The sequence below is a fragment of the Macrotis lagotis genome, chromosome 3 (assembly GCF_037893015.1).
Source record: "Macrotis lagotis isolate mMagLag1 chromosome 3, bilby.v1.9.chrom.fasta, whole genome shotgun sequence".
NCBI classification, from domain to species: domain Eukaryota; kingdom Metazoa; phylum Chordata; class Mammalia; order Peramelemorphia; family Peramelidae; genus Macrotis; species Macrotis lagotis.
Genome location: NC_133660.1, coordinates 52,213,720 through 52,235,206, shown reverse-complemented (window position 1 = coordinate 52,235,206; position 21,487 = coordinate 52,213,720). Strand labels below are relative to the sequence as shown.

General features: G+C 35.7%; 1 protein-coding gene across 8 annotated transcripts in view; it reads left to right on the top strand.

Moving 5' to 3' along the window:
• Positions 1–21,179, top strand: part of ALPK1 (alpha kinase 1) — a 146,665-nt gene extending 125,486 nt beyond the window's left edge. For 6 of the 8 annotated variants that reach the window (XM_074228694.1, XM_074228693.1, XM_074228692.1 and 3 more), the window contains 8 exons: positions 4,010–4,086; positions 6,300–6,395; positions 8,676–8,780; positions 9,343–11,488; positions 13,459–13,612; positions 16,153–16,315; positions 17,542–17,728; positions 19,723–21,179. In XM_074228694.1, coding sequence (XP_074084795.1) covers positions 4,010–4,086; positions 6,300–6,395; positions 8,676–8,780; positions 9,343–11,488; positions 13,459–13,612; positions 16,153–16,315; positions 17,542–17,728; positions 19,723–19,916 — 3,122 coding nt within the window. In that variant the 3' untranslated portion in view covers positions 19,917–21,179. Of the gene's footprint in view, positions 1–4,009; positions 4,087–6,299; positions 6,396–8,675; positions 8,781–9,342; positions 11,489–13,458; positions 13,613–16,152; positions 16,316–17,541; positions 17,729–19,722 lie in introns of those variants that run through there. The other 2 variants (XM_074228695.1, XM_074228696.1) reach the window with 2 other exon arrangements.
• Positions 21,180–21,487: the final 308 nt, after the last annotated feature.

Sequence of the window (21,487 nt, the reverse complement as noted above, 5' to 3'; positions counted from 1 at the left end):
TGCCCTCAGGAAAATTCCCTAATTTTTCTAGTTATGGTTCTGTGAATAGTAATGTGAATAGTAAAACTGGCCCTCCATTGGAAACTTTCCCAATGAACAGTCAATAAGTCTTAAATTTAGTTTCCTTACCTGGAAAAAAGTGGGGGAAAAAAATCATCATTGTCCTTTCCAAGAGTATTCTGAAGATTAGTAGGGCAGTATGCTAAGTTTTTATATATTTGATAATATAAAGAAAAATGTACCCATGGTTACCCTTAATGAGAAGGCATTTTGCTCTTAATATATTTTCCCTGTCAGTAGGGCTTTCCTGTGAAATGGTAATAGCTTTTTCTAAATCTGCCATAACATCTGCCCCTATCATCCCTCGGATATATCTTTATGGAACTTAGATGTGACTCTCTGGCAAAAAGTATGGAACACTGTAGTTACAGCTTGTTCCAACAGTACTTAAATCTAGAACCTTCCAGAAATATCCTCTTAGCAAATTTAAAAAAAAAACATATTAATAGGGACAGCTAGGTGGCGCAGTGGATAGAGTGCTGACCCTGGAGTCAGGAGTACCTGAGTTCAAATCCGACCTCAGACACTTCATAATTACCTAGCTGTGTAGCCTTGGGCAAGCCATTAACCCCATTGTCTTGCAAAAATAATCTAAAAAAAAAAATATATATATATATATATTAATAGAACTAAAAAGGGAGACTCTTTAATCTTTAATCTAAATTCTTTAATCAAGCATTTATTAAGACCTACTCTGGGTCAGTGCTGTTCCAGCTACTAGAGAGACAAAGTCAAACACAATAAAACAGCTCCTGTCTTCAAGAGGTTTACATTCTATTGAGAGAAACAACAATTTTGGTTTTAAGAATGGATAAGATAATTTCTAGCAGGAAGCACTACTAGCAACTGATGGTAGCAAGGAAAATTCACATAAGATAACAACATTAATAATATTATAGCATTTATGTAACACTTTAAGTTTTTCATAGTTTTTATGGATATCATTTTGCCCTGGGAGATAGATGCTATTGCTAAACACCAATTATACAAATGAAGAAACTGGAGAAGAGATTAAATGACTTTTCTTGGATATGTTAAATTTGAATGTACATGTATAACATATCAGATTACTCACTGTCAGGGGAGGGAGAAGAAAGGTAGAAAAATGTGGAACTCAAAAGTCAACAAAAAGATGAACACTGAAACTATCTTTGCATGTAATTGAAAAAATAAAATCACATAACTAATAAGGTGGGATTTGAACCCAACTCTTCACTGCACCACTTCACTGTCTCTAATACCTAAAAGAGGTAGTTCTTGAACTGAGATTTGAGGAAAGATAAAAGTTTTCAGCTTGATGGCAGGCAGCCTTTGCAGTGATGAAAAATGGAAAATTATATGGACAGATCAAAATCGTGGGTAAAGAACAGTCAATCTTCTTGGGTCATAGAATGCATGAAGAAACCTGGGAAAATAAGCTGAAACCAAGTTAGAAATGGTTTTAAATATCAAACAGATGAACTTGTGTTTGAAAAAAAGTGTAAGAAAAAAGAATATATTGAGGAGGGGAGTTACAAGCTCACACTTCTATGTTAGAAAGCTCACTTTAGGTAGCTATGTTGTTGCCTGGGGAGTCCTGAGGTAGAGAGATCTATAGGAATGTTATTATAATATCACAGACTAGAGGTGCTGAGGACCTAAATTGGGATGTGGTAATCATATGAATGGACAGAAGTAGATAGATGTAAGAGATGTCAAGGTAAATTTACAAGATTTGGCAACATTGCCAAGATTAGCTATGTGAAATAAGAGAAAGTGAAAATTAAGACGAGTGTAGTGGTTTTCAATCTGGGTGAATGGGAAACAACTTCAACAGAAATAGGGAATTTAGAGAAATGGGAGCATGGGGCGGGGAGCTAATGCATTCTGCTGTGGACACATTGAGTTTTAGAAGCCTGTGGGACATTACTATTCCGAAAGATATGTTAAAAGAGTAATATGGGGCGGCTAGGTGGTGTAGTGGATAAAGCACCGGCCCTGGAGTCAGGAGTATGTGGGTTCAAATCCAGTCTCAGACACTTAATAATTACCTAGCTGTGTGGCCTTGGGCAAGCCACTTAACCCCGTTTGCCTCGAAAAAACCTAAAAAAAAAAAGAGTAATATGAATAAAATACTAGCAGGTTGATCTGAGATACAGTGACTAGAGAGCCAACCTCAGAAAAACCTCGGCTCAGATTTCACCTCTGACACATACTATCTGTGTAACACCCAGGAAATCACTAAATTTCTTAGTGCCCCACTGCAGTCTTCTTCATTGGGAAAGAGAATCTCTTCCCAAGAATTCCTTGTCACAGTGATGTCAAACTCAGAAAGAGGGAGTCATTAAATTGTACCTAAAGATCCTTACAGTTGCACGGTAAGAAAGAAATCCATATTTTAACATTATCTGTGTTCTATTATGTTTCCATTTATTTTGTTAACTATTTCCCAATTATATTTTAATCTGATTAGCCAGTGCCTGTGATATAGTAGATGGTTAATAAATGTTTTTTGAAATGAATTGATTCTAGATACACTACAGACAATGTGTCCTACACCACTGGAACTTGTCCTGATCAAATATAATTTTTAACCTATTATATTTATACATAATTTTAAGATTATAGCAAAAAGGTATTTCAGTGTAGTGGAGAAGAAACCAACCTCGAAGCCAGAAAGAACTGGGGTCAAGTTCTACCTCTGATACATATTGTCTGTGTAGCTTTGTATAAATCACTTAATCTCTTTAATATGTAGGCAACTCTAAAACAATAAATTAGTGAGAAAGTGCCAATTTCCATTGATGAAGGGAATTTCTTCACCCAGGAGTTCCCCAACTCATGAAATCATAGTTCCAATCCTAGTCTTTTTTGTTGTTGTTCAGTCATTTGAGATTTTCTTGGAAGAGATACTGGAGTGATTTACCATTTCCTTCTCCAGCTCATTTTTCAGATGAGGAAACTGAGGTAAACAAGATTATATGACTTGCTCAAGATTACACAATAAGTGTCTGGATCCAGATTTGAACTCCAGGTCCAATGTTCTTTGTCCTTATAGAACCCCCTAGCTGCCTAGTGCCTTTAATAAGACACTATAACTGGACATAAATAAGTATAATGTTGTAAGAACAAGTTAGACTTGGGTTCAGGCATCATCTCTTTCCATTGCTCTTAAGACACTGAACAAGACCCAATTTTCTTAGGGACAAGATTACTGCCTATTGTAAATTAGCTTCTTTGAAAGTTTCATTAAAATTCATATCTCTGAAATGATTTTTAGCTATATATTGGCCTAAAAAAATTGATTTGCCTGTCAACAACTTCTGACTTCAAGCCTGAGAGTAGTTTTAATACTAGAAGAAGGTGACAGAATAGAGTTTAAACCTTTGGTATCATTTCAACCAATTCTTTCATTTTACTTGGGAGGAAACTAAGATCTAAAGGAGTTCAGTGGGGCAGCTAGGTGGCACTATGTTGGATAGAGTACTGAGCTTAGAATCAGGAAGACCTACCTTCCTGAATTCAAATCCAGTCCCAGATATTTCCTAGCTATATAATCCTGGGCAAATCACCTAAGTCTATTTGCTTCAGTTTCCTCATCTGTAAAATGAATTAGAGAAGGAAATGGCAAAATACTACAGATAGAGTTATAAAAAGTCAAACAGAACAACAAAAAAGGAGTTTTACATATACAAGATCATTTTGGTAAACATTAGCTCAGAGTTGAACTTACATTCTCTGATTCCAAATCCAATGCTCTTACTTACTCTTACCCAATTTCCTATAAGTCTAAAAAAAAGGACAGATATAAACCAAATGGCAAAAACAGGTTGTACCTAAAATTAGCCTACAATTCTAGCTCTGTACCAGGCAGTATGAATTTTCTTTTTCTTGCTTTAAAAGTATGTTCAAAAGCATTTTATATTGAGGATTCTAGATGGTTGCTGACTATTAACCTATTTTATTTCAGGAATGTGGTATGAAGCTGCAGAATTAATTTGGGCTTCAATCGTAGGATATTTGGAACTTCCTCAGCCAGATAAAAAGGTGAATTAATTCTTCTTCCTCCCCCACCTTAGTGTCTCCTTCCTTATCTCTTTCCCTCCTTCCTTCTCTCTCTGATTTTGTCTCTTTCTGTCTCTCTCGGTCTCTTCTTTCTCATACTTTCTCTCCTCTTCCTCCCTCCTTAAAAATGATTAAAGAATAAATTTTATTTGTCTAAATCATCTTAATTTTATTTTTCCTCTAAATGATGGGAGGTAGAAACCACACAGAGTTCTACCTTTATTTTCTATTGGATCTTGGGCAAACAGTATTTTTTAAGCTACCTAACTTACATTTTATTTGTTTACTTAGGATTTTTATTTACCTAGTTCCAGAAGAACTTAAGGGATCTGACTTGGATATATGTAAAGTTATTTATCTAAAATATCCTAAAATAATGGCTCCCAACTTTTTCCTGTATGAGAACATTTTTTTAATATCAAAACATTTCATAAATCTTCCCAAATAATGTACATTATAAATATTCAATAATTTAGAAATACTATGAATCCAATAATGTTTTTATGGTTTGTATTTTATAAATATCAGTCAAAAAAAGAGAAGATCATAATCCAAAAACCAAGAAGAAAAAACACTATTAGAACAAACAAAGCATAAATAATATAAAACTGTTGACATTTAGCCCATTATTCATTAGGCATATTTTATTGGAAGTGAATAAACTCCTTATGATAACTCCATAGAGCTGCATATCCCACTTCATGCAAGGTTTTTGTGGCTTTAGCTCTAAGACCCAGTTGATATAGCTAAAATATTCACATAGTCTATGTAATCACTTTAAAAGCAGTCTTTTATCTTTAAATGATGTTCTCATCTTAAGTAACTTTTTAGAAATGTTTTTTATTTAGATTTTTGACAAGGCAAATGGGGTTAAGTGGCTTGCCCAAGGCCACACAGCTAGGTAATTATTAAGTGTCTGAGACCGGATTTGAACCCAGGTACTCCTGACTCCAGGACTGGTGCTTTATCCACTGCGCCACCTAGCTGCCCCCTTTTTTTGTTTTAGATTTTGGAAATGTTTTTAAACACCAATTAAACCTCTGTGAAATACTAAGTAAAGTAATAATAATAATAATAATGTAATAATAATAATAATAATAGCTAGTACTATAAGGTTAACAATACATTTTATATTATATTATCTCATGTAATACAATATATTATATTGTATTATCTCCTATAATACAATAATCCTTTGAAGTAAATGCTATCATTGTTCCTATTTTACTGATAAGAAAGCTGAGATAGATGAAAGTTAAATGACTTGCCCAGGGTCATACACTCAGGAAGCATCTGAAGTCCAATTTGAGTTTTCTTGACCTCTGTCTGCCTCAGTTCCTTCAAATATGAATGGAAATAATAATAGCACCTATCTACTGGGGTGGTTGTGTTTGTAAAGCACTTGGCCTGGCACCTATTAGGTATTTAATAAATGTTTTTGATTTCTCTCTTTCCCTTTTTCCCCCTCTCCCTTCCTCCTCCCCCTCTCTACCTTTCTTCCTCTTTTCTCTCTTCCTTCTTCCCTTCCTGACACCAGGTACAGCTTTTTCTCTATCCACTATACCATTTCACTGCATGTAGATGATGAACTACCTCAGTGGAAAGAATCTAATTCTGCAATCAAATGATTTAGATCCAAATTCAGCCTTTTTTTAAATTTACTACTTGCATGACATTACAGAAATCATTAAACTCCTCTGAGCCTTAGTTTCCTTGTCTAAAAAATATCCCTTCCAGTTCTAAAGCTGTGGTATATATCCTCTTGTTATAATGGGTGAAGGGTTGTTGAGAGTTTTTTTTTAAACAAGTGACATTTCTATTGTTCAAAAACACTGAGAATGAGAATGAGAATGAAAATTAGAGAAAAATAGAGAACCATCAAAAAATATTAATCCTTTGATAAGTCTGTATGCATGCTAAATAGACTATAGGAGAGAACATGGAACTTAATAATCACTCCCTCATTTTACAGGTGAGAAAATTGAAACAAAGAGTTAAAGTAACTTGTTCAGTGTCACTAAGTGATTTTGTGGTAGACAGGATTAGAACCCACTTCTGTTGATCATCCACTTCACTTTAAAAGCACTTCTAGTGTTGAACTACTGGAATTTTTAAAAAAAGAATAAATGCAGAGAGAGCTCAAATGATCCTGTACAATAATCAGCTCTAAACACTTGTTTTGTTTTTCTTTACAGGGAATTGCTACATCACTGGGGATATTAGCAGACATCTTTATTTCTATGAACAAGAAAGATTATGAAAAATTTAAAAATAACCCTCAAATTACCCTGGTAATTATCATTTGGTCTCAAGCATGTTATAAAATGGAATCACCTACAAAAATCCCCTCAGCATGTTGGTTCCTGTACTTTTTATCTAATTAAAAACCAGGTTGAATAGTCTGATACAAAAAGACAAAACACAAATTAAAAATAATCACTTGCATATTTGTCCAACCTCATTAATAAAGAAAGGAAAGAAAATTAAAATAGTATTAAGTTATCATATTAAACCCAGCAAACTGACAAAAATGCAAAAAAGTAACAAAATTCAGTTTTTTTGAAATCAATAGGTAGAATAATATATTATTACTGGAACTGCAGAAAAGTAGGATCTTTTTGAACATTAAAAATTACAAAAATAATTGACTCAATGTATCCCAAGAGAATAATTAAAAGGAAAAAGTAACTGTCTATTCAAAGATATTTATAGTAACACTATTTTTAATTGAAAAAAATGAGAAATGACTTTAATATCCCACAGTTAGGAAATGACTAAGCAAATAATATTACATCAATATCAAGGAATTATGTAATTAAAATTAATAAGCATGGGGAAATATAAATTTAGAATCCCCTCTGGATTCACTCTTCCAACTAACTTTAGCATTGTCAGAGAGAGTCCACAGATAGTGGTTGGTTATTCCTCTCCCTTAGGGTCATAGGAGCAAGCCTGAGGGTGAGTTGCTAGTATTGTTGATCATAAACCTTCACTAGTTCGCTCTCCATTAACATATAGCAAGATAGACTTAATTAACTGGGGGGGAGGGGGGAACGGTTGCAAGGCAATGGGGTTAAGTGACTTGCCCAAGGTCACACAGCTAGGTAATTGTTAAATGTCTGAGATCGGATTTGAACTCAGATCCTCCTGACTTCAGGGCTTGATCCACTTCACCACCTAACTTTTACAGAAAGTGTTTACTAAGCCAATGGCGTTAGAAGAGTTGGTATAATACATTTTCTCTAAAATCTAAAATGTACTTTCCCCCATACACACAAAATTCAAATTAAAATACAATGCAGGTGAAGCACAGATGTAATAAAGGGACACCTTCCCAGTCCCTAATCCTAGAAGACCTTTTCTCCCTTCAATAAGTCTTCATGAAGATCCATTTAAATATAGAGTTCTGATGAATTCCAAAGATCAGTGCCTTTCTAGACTCTGCTTGAGAGAGATCCTAGTCCCTAGTTTCCCTAAAGTCATACTCCCCTTAGTTAACTATCTTTCCACAAAAATCTGCCAACTTCCTCTACTGTTGTGATTCAGTTCTGACTACCAACAGGACTAGTGATGGAATCTCTTGATCACCTGAATTCAGTTTCCTGTGCACTTCCTTCCCAGCATAACCTTTTTGTCAAAGTTCAGGAAAGAAAAGGACATGAAGAGAAAGAGTTCTGCTCATTTTCCTCTTCATTATTTCATGCAAGTCTATCTATGTTTTTCTAAGCTCTTCATCTCATAGTACAGTTGTATTCCATGATATTATATTACAACTTGTTCAGCCATTCTCTATTTGATGGACATTCCCACAGTTTCTAGAATTTTGCCACCACAAAGAAAGTTGCTATACATATGAGCCCCCGTTATGTGCTAGGCACTCTTTTGGTTGCTTTGTATGTATAAAAGAAAAAAACAAAACAGTTCTTTCTCTCAAAGACCTTTTACTAGGCCTTTAAATTCCATTTACAGAGATAGAACTCAGTTTATAGGAAAAAGTATATACTTCTGCCCTTCCCATTATACTAGCATCTTAATTGCTATTAATTAAATCACAAGCTACTGAGGCCTTTGAGAATAAATTTGCAATCATCATCAATGAGTTGGTGATTATATGAAAAAAAAAGGTAAAAGTGAAATCCTATTCTCTTTGGAAAGGGAGAGAGTCAGGGGAAGAAGGGAGAAGCCAGGAAGACTACGGAGATTTGGAATCTCCGGTTCTCTTACTCCTCATTCTCACCGAATTTTCTTTGTAGATGGGAGGAGAGCTATGGTTTGGAAGCCCCAGTGTGAATCTTTTTTTTTTTTCTCTTAGGTTTTTGCAAGGCAATGGGGTTAAGTGGCTTGCCCAAGGCCACACGGCTAGGTAATTACTAAGTGTCTGAGATTGGATTTGAACCCAGGTGCTCCTGACTCCAGGGCTGGTGCTTTATCCACTGAACCACCTAGCCACCACCTAGCCGCCGCCCCGCACCATGTGAATCTTGAGAACAACAGTTTAGCACACTACCACTCAATTTTGCTCCTGGTCAAGGAGGTATCTAAGTCCTATTGTCTCTTCTGTTTTCTTTCAGAACCTTCTCAGAGAGTTTGATCACCATTTACTATCAGCAGCAGCGGCCTGTAAACTGGCTGCCACCTTTAGCCAGTACACCCCGCTTTTTGTGCTCACAGCTGTGGTAAGTGTGATGCAATGAGTCCATTAACTTTCCTTGTCTTTCAGATTTATCCAGGGGTAGGGGGAAAGAATCAAGCCAGTTAAGCCAGACTTCCTGCTATGTAATTGACAGTATTAGTTTAGAGACTATTCATATGGGGGAAAGGCTTTAATTCTTGGTATTGTAGTATCATGGTAGGAGCTAAGTTAATGCTTCTTGGGCAATAAAAGTGCTGTCTGCCCTTTAGTACTAAGTATTGTTATCTGAATGCATATTGATGCAAAGACCAGTTAGTGTGTGTATATTTGTTCAATTACCTTATTTTGGAGACAGCTTGAGTCCATACCTAGACTCAATGAGTCAATCATCTTTAACAGAAAAATGTCAAGGTTACAATGGAATGACAGATAGACACATACAACATCCCCTATTTTTTTCTTGCGACTTAATTATGCATTTCCAGAACCATTCTTCAGTATTCTCTAAAGCACTTCAGCTCTATTCTAAGTCCTAGTAAAATAAAGTAGTAAAGAAGTAAAATAAAATTTTTAATTCAATGTCTCATTTTATTTTTTTTCCATAGAATATCCAAGGCACGTGTTTATTGTCCTATAGTAACTCTAGAGACTGTCCTCCAGAAAAGCGAAAGTTGTATTTATCTGAAGCCAAAGAGGCTTTTGAAATTGGTCTCCTCACCAAAAAAAACAAGGACCTAGTTGCTGGAAAACAGGAGCTTCATAGTTTCATCAAAGCTGCTTTCTGCCTCACCACAGTACACCGGAGACTCAGTGGGGAGACTGAAGCAGTCCGTGTTTCAGATAAGCTTTGTCGAGAAGCAGTGGGCAAACTATATACTTATTTCACTTCAAGAGAGACTCAAGACAAAGAAACACTGGCTTGGGAGATCATGTCTGACATTGAGCAAGTTAAGGAGTATTTGCAAGTCCAAAGTTTCTCCAATTTAGATGACAGATCTTATGTCCCAGAGAGTTACAAATCTTGGATTGATCAGCCTATCTTGCATGGCAAAGTAGATTTCAAAGGAGTCCTTGAAAGGCATTCCCAACACCATGCTTCAGTGTGTGAAGTATTTGAAAGTTTATGTAGGAGGCACAGGAGTAGGGAAGAGGAAGGAAAAACAGGAGTCTGCATCACATCCTTGAAAACTGAGACAAAAAGCATAGATACTTTAAGTACTAGTGATGATAAAGTGTTAAGTCAGAAAGGAATTGAAATACCTTCTTCACAAGAAAATAGCCAGAATCATGGGGAGTTTAAAGTAAAAGAAACTCTGAGTAAAAGAAAATGGCCCCAGCCAGATGTGGCTCATGTCTCACTTGATGAAGAGACAGAAACTGAACCACCAGACCACATCAGTAATGGAGAATCTGATGTTTCTAGTAATTCTCTGAATGGAAATCAAATATCTAGTTCTTGGAGTAAGATATCAGGATCCAGTTTTTCTACCAGTTGGGAGGAAGTAGATGATCACACTGGCAATGACCCAGTCAAAAAGGAGACCATTCACGAAAAGAGGCTGGTAGATACTCAGTGTTCCACAGCTGTGACTGAAGAGCTGGAAAACCATGATGAAAATAGTGATTTCCATTCATTTGTTTCAGTGCCTTATCTTCACTCTCCCAAGGACTCTAAAGAAGACTATTCAGATTCTTCTCAAAATCAACAATGTAAACAAACTCTCTGGGTTCCTCACAAGACAATCAGCTTGGCCTCAGTTTCTGATAAAGCAATTTTAGTCAACGGAGAACTGGAAAAAGAAAATGTTCAGGAAATCAGGAATATGGAATACAAAAATGGCTCTCCACTTTTTGAACCCTTAAGGGCCTGTTCTTCTGTCTCTAGCAGGTCCATGGAGATCATCTCATTGTCTTCCCCAGAAGGATCTGACTCATTTGAGATGATTGATGTGTTACCTGAAGCTGAAGGGAATCTTAGAGTCAAGAATGGAGAAGAGAAGGAAGTAAAAACCACTGAAAGTAATAAAGGACCCATGTTTGCAGTACAGACTTCTTGGATTGATCCTGAAGGAAAAATTAGAGAAAGAATAGAGGATGCTTCCTTAGGCCACCCTAAAAATACCAAAGTCTCTTCTGCTTGTTCTTTAGCCAACAAATCCACTGCAGCTGGTGGTTCTTTCACTTATCACTGGTGCAAGAAGAAACTTGTCACAAAAGAAAAAGAGCAAGAAAAAGAAAGGCAAGCAGATGAGACAGATGTCTCCACAGAGGACAAGGACCTGGAGTTCACCAGTAGTAATGCAAGCCACTGGACAAATAAAAATGGGTCTCATAGACTGAATATTTTCAGAGAACAAAACTGTCAGATGGTAAACAATGCCCATGGTTCCTGGGCAAACAGTAACAGACTCTTCCCCAACCTGTGTGATGACACCACCACAGAGGATCATCCTGAAGGGAATGAATTTGAAAACTATAGGCAGAATTCTAGCTCCTCCTTATCAGGGTGGCTCAACTCACCTGACTTTTCCAAAGGTTCTTCTGAGATGGAAAGTCCCTTCTCATTTCTGAATTCCAGTGGAAGTTCTTTTGTATCTATATCAGGAAAGACCAAGCAAGAAGTCCTAGAAGCTCGAACTCTGGAGGTCAATGACCTTGAGAAACTCCTGTCAGGAGTAGGGCATGAATGGTTATACCAGAGGCTAGAGAACACTGGAGATTTTAAACCCAGGGAGCTCCACCAAGCACACAGTAAGTAAATGGTGCAGGGAATAACTGACCCAAGTTGGGTCTTGATTTTTGAAGTTTTGTAGCCAACTCCATGTCACTGGTAACTTAATAAATACTTGTTGATTTCAATTGAATAGCTAGCTTTTCCTTTCTTGAAGAGAGGTGGGAAACTCTAGGTGAAGAAAGATATGTCATCAGAAGCACATGTTGCTTTGTTTTGTTTAACTATTCTTCATTTCAAGGGAGGATTTTATTGGAGGTTGGAAGGATGTAGAGACCATTGAGTGGTGACAATGATCTAGGATCATAGGATTTTACTAAAAAAGCAAACTAATAAAACTATTTTTAAAAATAAATATTTCCTGAAACAAAAATTAATGAAAGGCTCAGATTCCTCTGGAAGACATCAAACATGATAGATATGTTCACAGGATACTGCACATTTAATGTAGCTTTTGACTGACTTTGTAGATGAAGATAATCTTGAATGCAAGAGATGTTCTCAGGTATTCTTGCCAATTGTACCATTCTTCTTAGTTCAAAGAAGAGAGTAGCACCTACTGAGCTCTCATAAAGATATAACTATAGACCAGAAGTAGCTTGGCCCATTAGACTGGCCCTGGGTTCAATTCTTGCTTCAGACACATTCTGTGTGACCTGGGAAAATTGGTTAGCTTCTTTTGTCTCAGATTCCTCATCTGTAAAATGGGGTTAGTAAGATTTCTTCCAGAATTTTTGTGAGAATCAGAGATAATAACTGTAAAGTACTTAATAATTAATAAAGTTCTATATAAATGTTAGCTATCCTAATTATTATTATTGCTATGATGATGATGATGATGATGATGATGATGATGATGATGATGATGATGATGATGAATGAACCTGGAGTCAAGAGGACCTGAGTTGAAATTTTGCCTTGGTCATTTGCTAGCTGTAAATCTGTGGGCAAATCATTGAATCTCTCTGTGTCAGGTAAACTATGAAATAAATTAATTACTCCCTTGGCATCCAGTCATCAACTAAAAGTACCTTTTCTCTGTATCTTGATTTAACATTTGCAAATTGCTTTTACATATATTATCTCTTTGTTCTTCACAGCACATCTGTAAAGTAGACAAATCAAGTATAATCCCTATTTTAAAGGAGGTGATTATAGTTTCAAAAAGATAATCTGGCTCACAGCTAGTAATGTGAAAAGTTTTGACTTAAATGAAGTATTTGAATGAATTAAACAATGTTTATTAAGCACTTAGTTCAGCACCATACTAAATGCCTATGATACAATTTAATAAAATAAGACAGTCTTTACCATCCATGGAGGGAGATAACATACAAAAAGAAGTGAACAGTGAGAGGTACTTTGACCCAGAAAGTTGTAAGGATGATGAGTAGATTGACATATGTCATCCAGTAAGCATGGAAGAGTTCATTTGAACATTAATAATCCCAGAATTATTGGGGAGAGGAAAAGAGCACCTTCTTGGAGGAAAGGATATTGGTTGATCTGTGCAAAAGGTCAGAGAAATGGAAGTGAGGTGGAGTCATTTTGAAGATATTTGCTCTACACAATGCTTCACAGTTATATTCTATGTTTTAAGGTCATCTCAGAGTGTTAAAATCAATGGGATCATAATTCCCTTGCCAATGATTACTTTTCTATTTTCTAATAGTTAAAAATGTCCCATGTCACATGCCTGATGAATTTTTCTTCCATAAATCCTCTTTATGTAATATAGCTTTTAGCTATCATACAAAGCAGAATGCTTTATTAGTTAAGACTTCTCTTTATTGCAAATTCATCACATGTTATTACCCTTTAGTCTAAAAGTTTGAAGCTAAAAATATGTGAGATTTGAGGGGGGAATGTTTTTAAGGATTTGAAAAAATTTTTCCCAGATGAAGAACTTTAATCTGTTTATCTTTGTCTTCTTCCTGGATTATTACAGGTTTGATCAAGATATGGTTAATTCCACATTTTCTTTTTCTAGATGCTCTTTTGCTAAAATATTCCAAGAAATCAGAATTGTGGACAGCCCAGGAAACTGCTGTATATTTTGGTGACTACCTAGATGTAAAGAAGAAAGGCAAACAAAGGAATGCCTTTTGGATACATCTTCTTCATCAAGAAGAAATTTTGGGAAGGTATTGCTAAAAAGAGAGAGAGAGAGAGAGAGAGAGAGAGAGAGAGAGAGAGAGAGAGAGAGAGAGAGAGGAGAAACCCTAACTAATGTAAATGTTATTTGAGAGAATTCCCTGATCATCTTGATGAGATCACATATAAAGGATTAACAACAGTATAATACCTGGTTGAGAGTATTAATGTTATTTTTTAGGCCTTATCAATCCCTATGTACCTCACTGAGGATGTCTTTTTTTTTTTAGTTTTTGCTAGGCAATGGGGCTGAGTGGCTTGCCCAAGGCCACACAGGTACTCCTGACTCCAGGGCCGGTGCTCTATCCACTGCACCACCTAGCCACCCTGAGGATGAATCTTAACAACTGGGAATAAACTGATTGACTTGGACAAATTTTAAAGAAGGAGCCAATCCTACAAAAATTGTAGAAAACCCAAAGGACTCCTAGTTGCCCATCAGTCAAACCTCATGCTATGCCTCTGTGGTCTATAAGGATCCAGAAATATATTCCAAGATGTGACTAGTGCCACAAAAGATTGAGTTCAACTGCCATTACATCCAACCTGTTCCTCAAACCTGAATCCCTACTATAATATACTGGAAAAAATGGTTATCTCACATTTGCTTGAAGGAAGAACTCATTACCTTCTGAGGCAATCCATTATATTGTTAGATAGCAAGTATTATTCAGTAGTGGTACCTTTAATCAAATCAAAATTTACCCCTTTTCAACACTCATCATGGATGAGCGCTCTTGATTCCATCTTCTGAAGATAAGTAGGGCAAGTCTAGCCCTTCTTCTGAAGCTTTTCAAGTTTTTTGTTGTCTTTAAGAAAAGGATTCCCAGGTTTTTTTTTCATTAAATCACTTAATAGCATGGACTGAAGGCCCTTCACCATTCTGGGTGCTTTCTAATTTATCAACATTCTTCCTTAAATGTTGTTGTGGTGGTGGTAGTAGATGAATAGTTTTCAGTTGTGTCTTGGCAATAATATTGAAATAGTTTGCCGTTTCCTTCTCCTGCTCACTATATAGATGAGAAAACTGAATCAGCAGTTAGGTGATTTGCCTAGGATCATACAACCAGTATCTGATTTGAATCCAGGTCTTTCTGACTCCAGGTCCAGAACTTTATCCACTGTGACCCTGAACCAAATACATTATAATTATGGTCTGACCAGAGTAGACTTGAGGGAACAGTCACTTCCTTTTCCTGGAGACTATGCTTCAAGATTACAATCTTGTGAGGAACTCCCACTTTATGCTGTTGACTCATTTTGAGTTTATAGCTTATACTAATTCTCCTTAGAAGAGAAACAAATTGAAGCTTACTAGAGCAGCAATCTCTTCAAGTTTGGTACTAACCTAAGTAAGAACATGGACTTCTCCAGTAGGGAAATGTGTTTGGGGTTTCTAGAAAAGCAATCTTCTTGTCCAAAACTACAATGTCTCAGTAACTCACTATATAAGCAGAGAGAGAAAATCCTAGGGTTTTTTTCTTTTTTATCAACCCTTATCACTCCTCCAATTCTGGTACTATATGCATGATTTTCTCTCTAAGAGGCTGGTATTGTTCAGGTAAATTACTGCTTCCTTCTTTTTAGACGATCTTCTCTTCAAGTTGAGTCAGGACACTTTCACCACTACTGCTTTTCCTGTGTTTGATAAAACATACAACTTCATAGTGTCCCCTTCCCATCCCCAAGGACTAAAGTTTGTCCATAGTTTTTCAACAGTTTTCCTATATATGCTCAATGATCTTGGGAACTTTCCAAGTAAGAACTACCTAGAGCTATCAGATTGATGAGACTTGATCTCTCATTCTCAGTGAGGTCGAATGAGTGGCTTCAAGACACTGAAGACTTTGGCCAAGGTCCTCAATCCATTCAACAAGGTGCCAGTAACACATATCAATAACCATGTCTCCCTACAGCACTTCCCTACAGGCAATTCAGTTGATAGGGTCCTCTGCATAAAATAAACAAATACACAGGTCTTCTGTTGAACTCATTATTTGTGGACTTTTTAAAAGTCACATATTTTAGTCAAATCTTACAGATTTAGGGCTAGAAAGGAGGTCATCCAATTTAATCCTTCATTTTTTTTCAGACGGAAAACAGACTGCACAAGTAGTAAGTACAGAATCCGAATCCAGGCCCATTCCCATTGCCTCTCAAACCTTGCACTAACAGGAGTCTGGTACAATGTTACAGTAAATAGATACTTTTTCCTTATAGTCAATAGCTCTGATGGAAGGGAACTCAAATATGCTCAGCTGCTGCTATGAAAAAAACCATTGAAGTCACTAGATACAAGAAAAAAAATTGACAGTGAAAGGTGAAACTATAATATTATCTTATTTTCTTAAATCCAACTCACTTGCTTGTCATGACATCACCTTCCTGACGTCATGAATTTTCTTCCCAGAAGGAGGAGAACAAGTATATTGTTATGCTTTGCAAAGACCACTCAAATACATGAAATCTTATGTTCTCCCCTGGGTTTAGGGAGCTTGCTCTAGTTTCTGTTTATTTTTCTCTTCCAAAGATACATTGGGAAAGAATATAAATCACAAAAAGGACTTTGGCACCATTTCGTTGATGTGGAGAGGCAAATGACTGCACAATACTATGTCACAGAGTTTAACAAAAGACTCTATGAGCAAAAGATCTCAACACAGATCTTCTACATCCCATCCACTGTACTGCTGGTAAGAAAGTCATTATAAATCACATTTGGAATGGGCTCCCAAGCAAGGGCCTCTCTGAAAAAATAAATAGGAGACAGCTTGGGAGGTAGAAGGAGCATAGACTCTGGTCACAGGAGCGGAATTCAAACCCAACTTCTGACATTCAAAATCTGTGACCTTGGGTGTTATTGAGTAAACTGGGCCTCAATCCATCTGTAAAATGAGGGGCTTTGTGCTCTCTGAGTGCCTTCCTAGAGCTACATAATCTCTTTATATAGAGATTATAGACACTATATTATCTAGAAATTTATATTAAATATAGATAGAAGGCAGTGTGTCAAAATGGGTAGAAACCCAAGTTCAATCCCTGCCCCTGATGCAGACTGGCTAGGATGACCCCAGAAAAATCACATAGCCTGTCCTCAGACAATATGTGAAACATCAAATGTTCATCTGCATTGTTCAAGAAAGATTATCTCTTCACTGGGATTTCCACAGAGTAAATTCCTTGAATGGAGGGACTGTCTTTTGTCTCTTTTTTTTTATCCTCAGCACTTAGGACAGTGCTGAGAATAAACTAAGGACTTGATAAATGTTTATTGATTGATTGGTTGATGTATTGGAGCTGAGTCTTATTAACTCAAGACAGCCAACTGTTAAATTTTCAGTGTAAGCATTTATACCTTGGAAATGGGCCAATGCTACAAATCAAGGCTTGATTTATTGTTTTGATGATTGTCTAGTCTTAAGAAACTGATGGAAAAAAGTTGATAATGCAAATTAAACTTATAAGTGTGTTCTGCATACATTTCTGGAGAGTCTATTGTTAAACATTTATCCTAATGCACACCTTAAGTATATGACTGTGTGTATAAACACATTCATATTACACATAAATGCACAATATCTACACACATGCACATGCACAGATACAGATATCTGGGGCTATGTGTAGATATACATACCCATATGTGTTTCAGTTAAAGAAAGACTGGGAATGTCTGAGGTCTTCATAGAAAATGAGAGCCCTGGAATTTGTGAATGTATTCTAGTGCCAGAAACTAGAAAGATAAAGAATTTTCTCTCCTAAACCTTATCTCACTCACTGACCTGGTTAAGGAGTGACCTGCCTAGACAGAATTTTTTTTTACCATTCAGGGAAATGGGTAAATTTATCCCTTTTTACTATGAGGAGACAGGATCTTGACTCCCCAGTTTGCCAAGATGATTCTTTTTTTGCCTTTCAGATTTTAGAAGGCAAGACAATTAAAGGATGTGTCAGTGTGGAACCTTACATTTTGGGAGAATTTGTTAAACTGTCCAATAACACAAAAGTAGTGAAAACAGAGTATAAAGCCACAGAATATGGATTGGCTTATGGACATTTTTGTTACGAGTTTTCCAACCACACAAATGTTGTGGTTGATTTACAAGGTATGTGTCAATGTTGGCCACTTTTATTATTTCTTAGGCAAACATAATTTTGTGTGCTATATGTGTGAATGTCTGCCTGCGTCCTTGTCTACATTCCTGATAATCATTATTTTTAAATACAGAATGCACCATTTTAGAATGTAAAATTCTGCTCCAGATTAAGGTGGACAATTTCTTGTTTCACTTTGTAAATGAGATCTAGAATCCTAAAAATATTCCTGTGTTTCTAAAAAACCACAATTAAAAATTCAATATGTATTTATTGGCTAATTACTGAATATAAGGTGCTAGAATTTGTTCAAAATGAATGGATCTAGTTCCAAATAACCTCAGATTCCACTATAAAATCATGAATTACCATAAAATCTCTCACTAGTAGAGCTAAATTGTATTGATTCCTTGCTTACTTAATTTTCTCCAGATTTCCTTCCTCCAGACTTTTACCTTTACCATTCAGATGAGATTGTAAAATGCCTCTCATATTGAAAGAGGCTAGTCAATTGATCTATAAGGCAAGTAGGCAATAGTTTCTGACAACCCTTATTAAGCCTGGTTGTTGCTTTTTCCCCCTCCTGAGGTACTGGGAAAACAATCAAAACCTGTTGACTCCACATATACAGTTACATTACAATTATTGATATTCAGAATGATGACCCTGGAACACTCAGGAATCTTGAAGTACCTTCAAAGAAATAGTATATTATTCTCAAGTGAGTGTTTGAAGAGTAAGTTTAGATCTCTTTTGCCTCAGTGTGACTTAGAGATGACTTGTTTTTCAATTGTTTCAGTCAGTTGTGTCTGATACTTTATGACCTCATTTGTGGTTTTCCTGGCAAAGATACTGGAATGATTTGCCATTTTCTTTCCCAGCTCATTGCACAGGTGAATAAACTGAGGCAAATAGGGTTAACTGGCTTGCCCAGCACTACACATAGTAACTGTTAAAGTCTGGTTTTTGAAATCTGAGTCTTCCTGACTCCAGACCCAGCACTCTATTCATGTATTAGCTTGTTGATTTAAGAGATGACTATAGCTACTTGAAAGCCATGGAAAGAAAATGCAATCTTTGGAATTGATCTAGTCGAGTTCAGACATGCTGGTGATGAATTTCTCTGAATATAACAATCCTTGAAACCATCTACTAAATCATGGAAAAGCCTTAAAATTCATAAATAATGGAAACACCCATGGCCAAAGATCTGATGACATCACAGATCTTTTAAGCATTAAAATAAAAATAAAGTCAATATTCATTTTAAGTTTATTTTCTATCATTCTGTACCTTAGAGAATTGGTATTTTATTAATCCAAATATCTAATTACTCATTTATTCAGGAGGCAGCCATAGGTAAATTGGATAGAGTGAGTTCAAATCCCTGAATTGAGCCTAATTGTTTACTAACTGTGTGGGCATAGGCAAGTTTCCTGCCTCAGTTTCTTCTTCTGTAAAATGGAAATAACAACAGTATAATAATGCCACTTTTAATTTTTGAGGGTTCTTTTGAGGAGCAAATGAGATAATATTTGCACAGCACTTTGCAAACCTTAAAGTATAATGCAAATGTCAGCTATTATTATTAGTCTAAATATAAAATGGATCTGGGAGATTGATTGGGGTCACCTTAGCATAAATGAGTTCATCCAAATACTATAAAATTCTATTAATATCCTATTATAAAATTTACTAAATAAGTTTCTAAGTCATGAGTTATTAGCCTTTTTAGTTCTGTGTAAGATGAGGATGCTGCAGTCCTTTGGCAGTCTGGTGAAATCTAAAGACTTATCAAAATGATGTTAAAAACATCAAATCAAATATATAACATTATAATAGAAGTCAATTATATTAAAAGATGGTGGAAAATATTTTTATATAAGTTCATATATTCCAAGTAAATGACCCCTGCTCTTAATAAGTATATTATGGAAATATTATTCTACAACATTGAAATGATATTTCATAAGAAATCTAAAACTCAAAAATTCTTTTGTTATAGGTTGGGTGACTGGCAATGGAAAAGGAGTCATCTACCTCACAGATCCCCAGATTCATTCTCTTGATCATAAAGATGTAACTACTAACTTTGGAGAAAAGGGCATTTATTATTTCTTCAACAATCAGCATGTAGAGTGTAATGAAATCTGCCATAGACTTTCTTTAACCAGACCTTCAATTGAAAAATTTAGTTAGGAGAATATCCTGCAAGAGCAATATAATTGAAAAACTAAATTTAGGTCTACAAAATGACAGTATTCTGGTGAAAACAAAAAAAAAAAACAGTTAACTATCTGGACATCATTAAGTAAATTACAAATGTTTAATTATTTTTAAATTATATCTGAGGGGCAGCTAGGTGGCAGAGTAGATAGAGAACCTGCCCTGGAATCAGGAGGACCTGGATTCAAATTCGACCTCAGAGATTTAATAATTGCCTAGCTGTGCAACCTTGGGCAAGTCACTTAATCCCATTGCCTATATATACATATATATACATATATATATACATATATATATATATATATGCATATATCTGAGTAATGGGGTTTTCTCACTCTCCCTAGGAGTGTGGCAAGTAACTGTAAGGTACACACAGACTCCAAAAGGAGAGTGACTCTCACTAGAGAATCTGTCAGCCACTATTACCAGAACTATTATCCTGTAAGATGAGAATGCTGCCAATTTTCTTTAGTTTTTCTGGTTTGGACCAAACTCTCTCTGTAGCACCTACAATTTCCTCTGTATTCTTGGTTTTAATTGAAAGTATAGGAGCAAACCAATGCAGCTAAAATTTAAAGGCAAACAATGAACTGAGGAAAAAATATCTTCGTAGAAAGTTTCTCTGATAAAAGTCTATTTTCCAAGATAGCTATAATAACAAATTCAAATTTATAAGAATAAAATTAATTTTATTAACTAAAGTTTAGGAACAAGAAGTCTTCTAAGGAAGAAATCCAGGCGATCAACAACCAAATTTTAAAAATGCTCCAAGTAACTAAAACCTAGAGAAATACAAATTATAGTTACTCTGAGGTTTTACTTCATACCCATCAGAGGGACAATTTATTTTTGGCAAGGTTGATCAAAAAAGGAAAGTGGCAAATGTTAGAAGAGTTATAGGAAAACAGAGACATTAATGTGATATTGGTAGAGCTATGAATTGGTTCAGCAATTCTAGAAGCAAATTAGAAGAGAAATGTCCAAAGAGTTGCCAATCTGTGTGATTGTTGACCCAACTATACTACTACTGGACTAATTCACCAAAGAGATCAAAGAAAGAGGAAAAGGACTCATATGTAAAAAAATATTTATAAAAGCTCTTCAAGTAGTGACAAAGAACTTGAAACTGAGGCAGTGACCATAAATTGAGGGAATGATTGAACAAATTGTAGCATATTAATTTAATGAGATATTATCATGTCATAAGAAATGCCAAAATAAATGGTTTCAGAGAAACCTAGGAAGATTTATTTGTATGAATGATGCAGAATGTTGTGAATAAAATCAAAAGAAAAATTTATACAAGACAAACAGTTTGGGGAAAATGTAAAACTGCTGATCAGTGATGAATCAGGATCAGAATCACCTTCAGACAGAAAGGTGAATTCAAAATGTAGAATGAGACATACTCTTGCACATAAAATGGAAATCTCTTTTGCTTTATTCTGCATATTTATGACACAGGTTTACTTGGGGTTTTTGTTTTCCAGTGAGATAGGGGAAAGGAAAAGGACAAAAAAATAAATGTTTTGGTTTCATTGAAA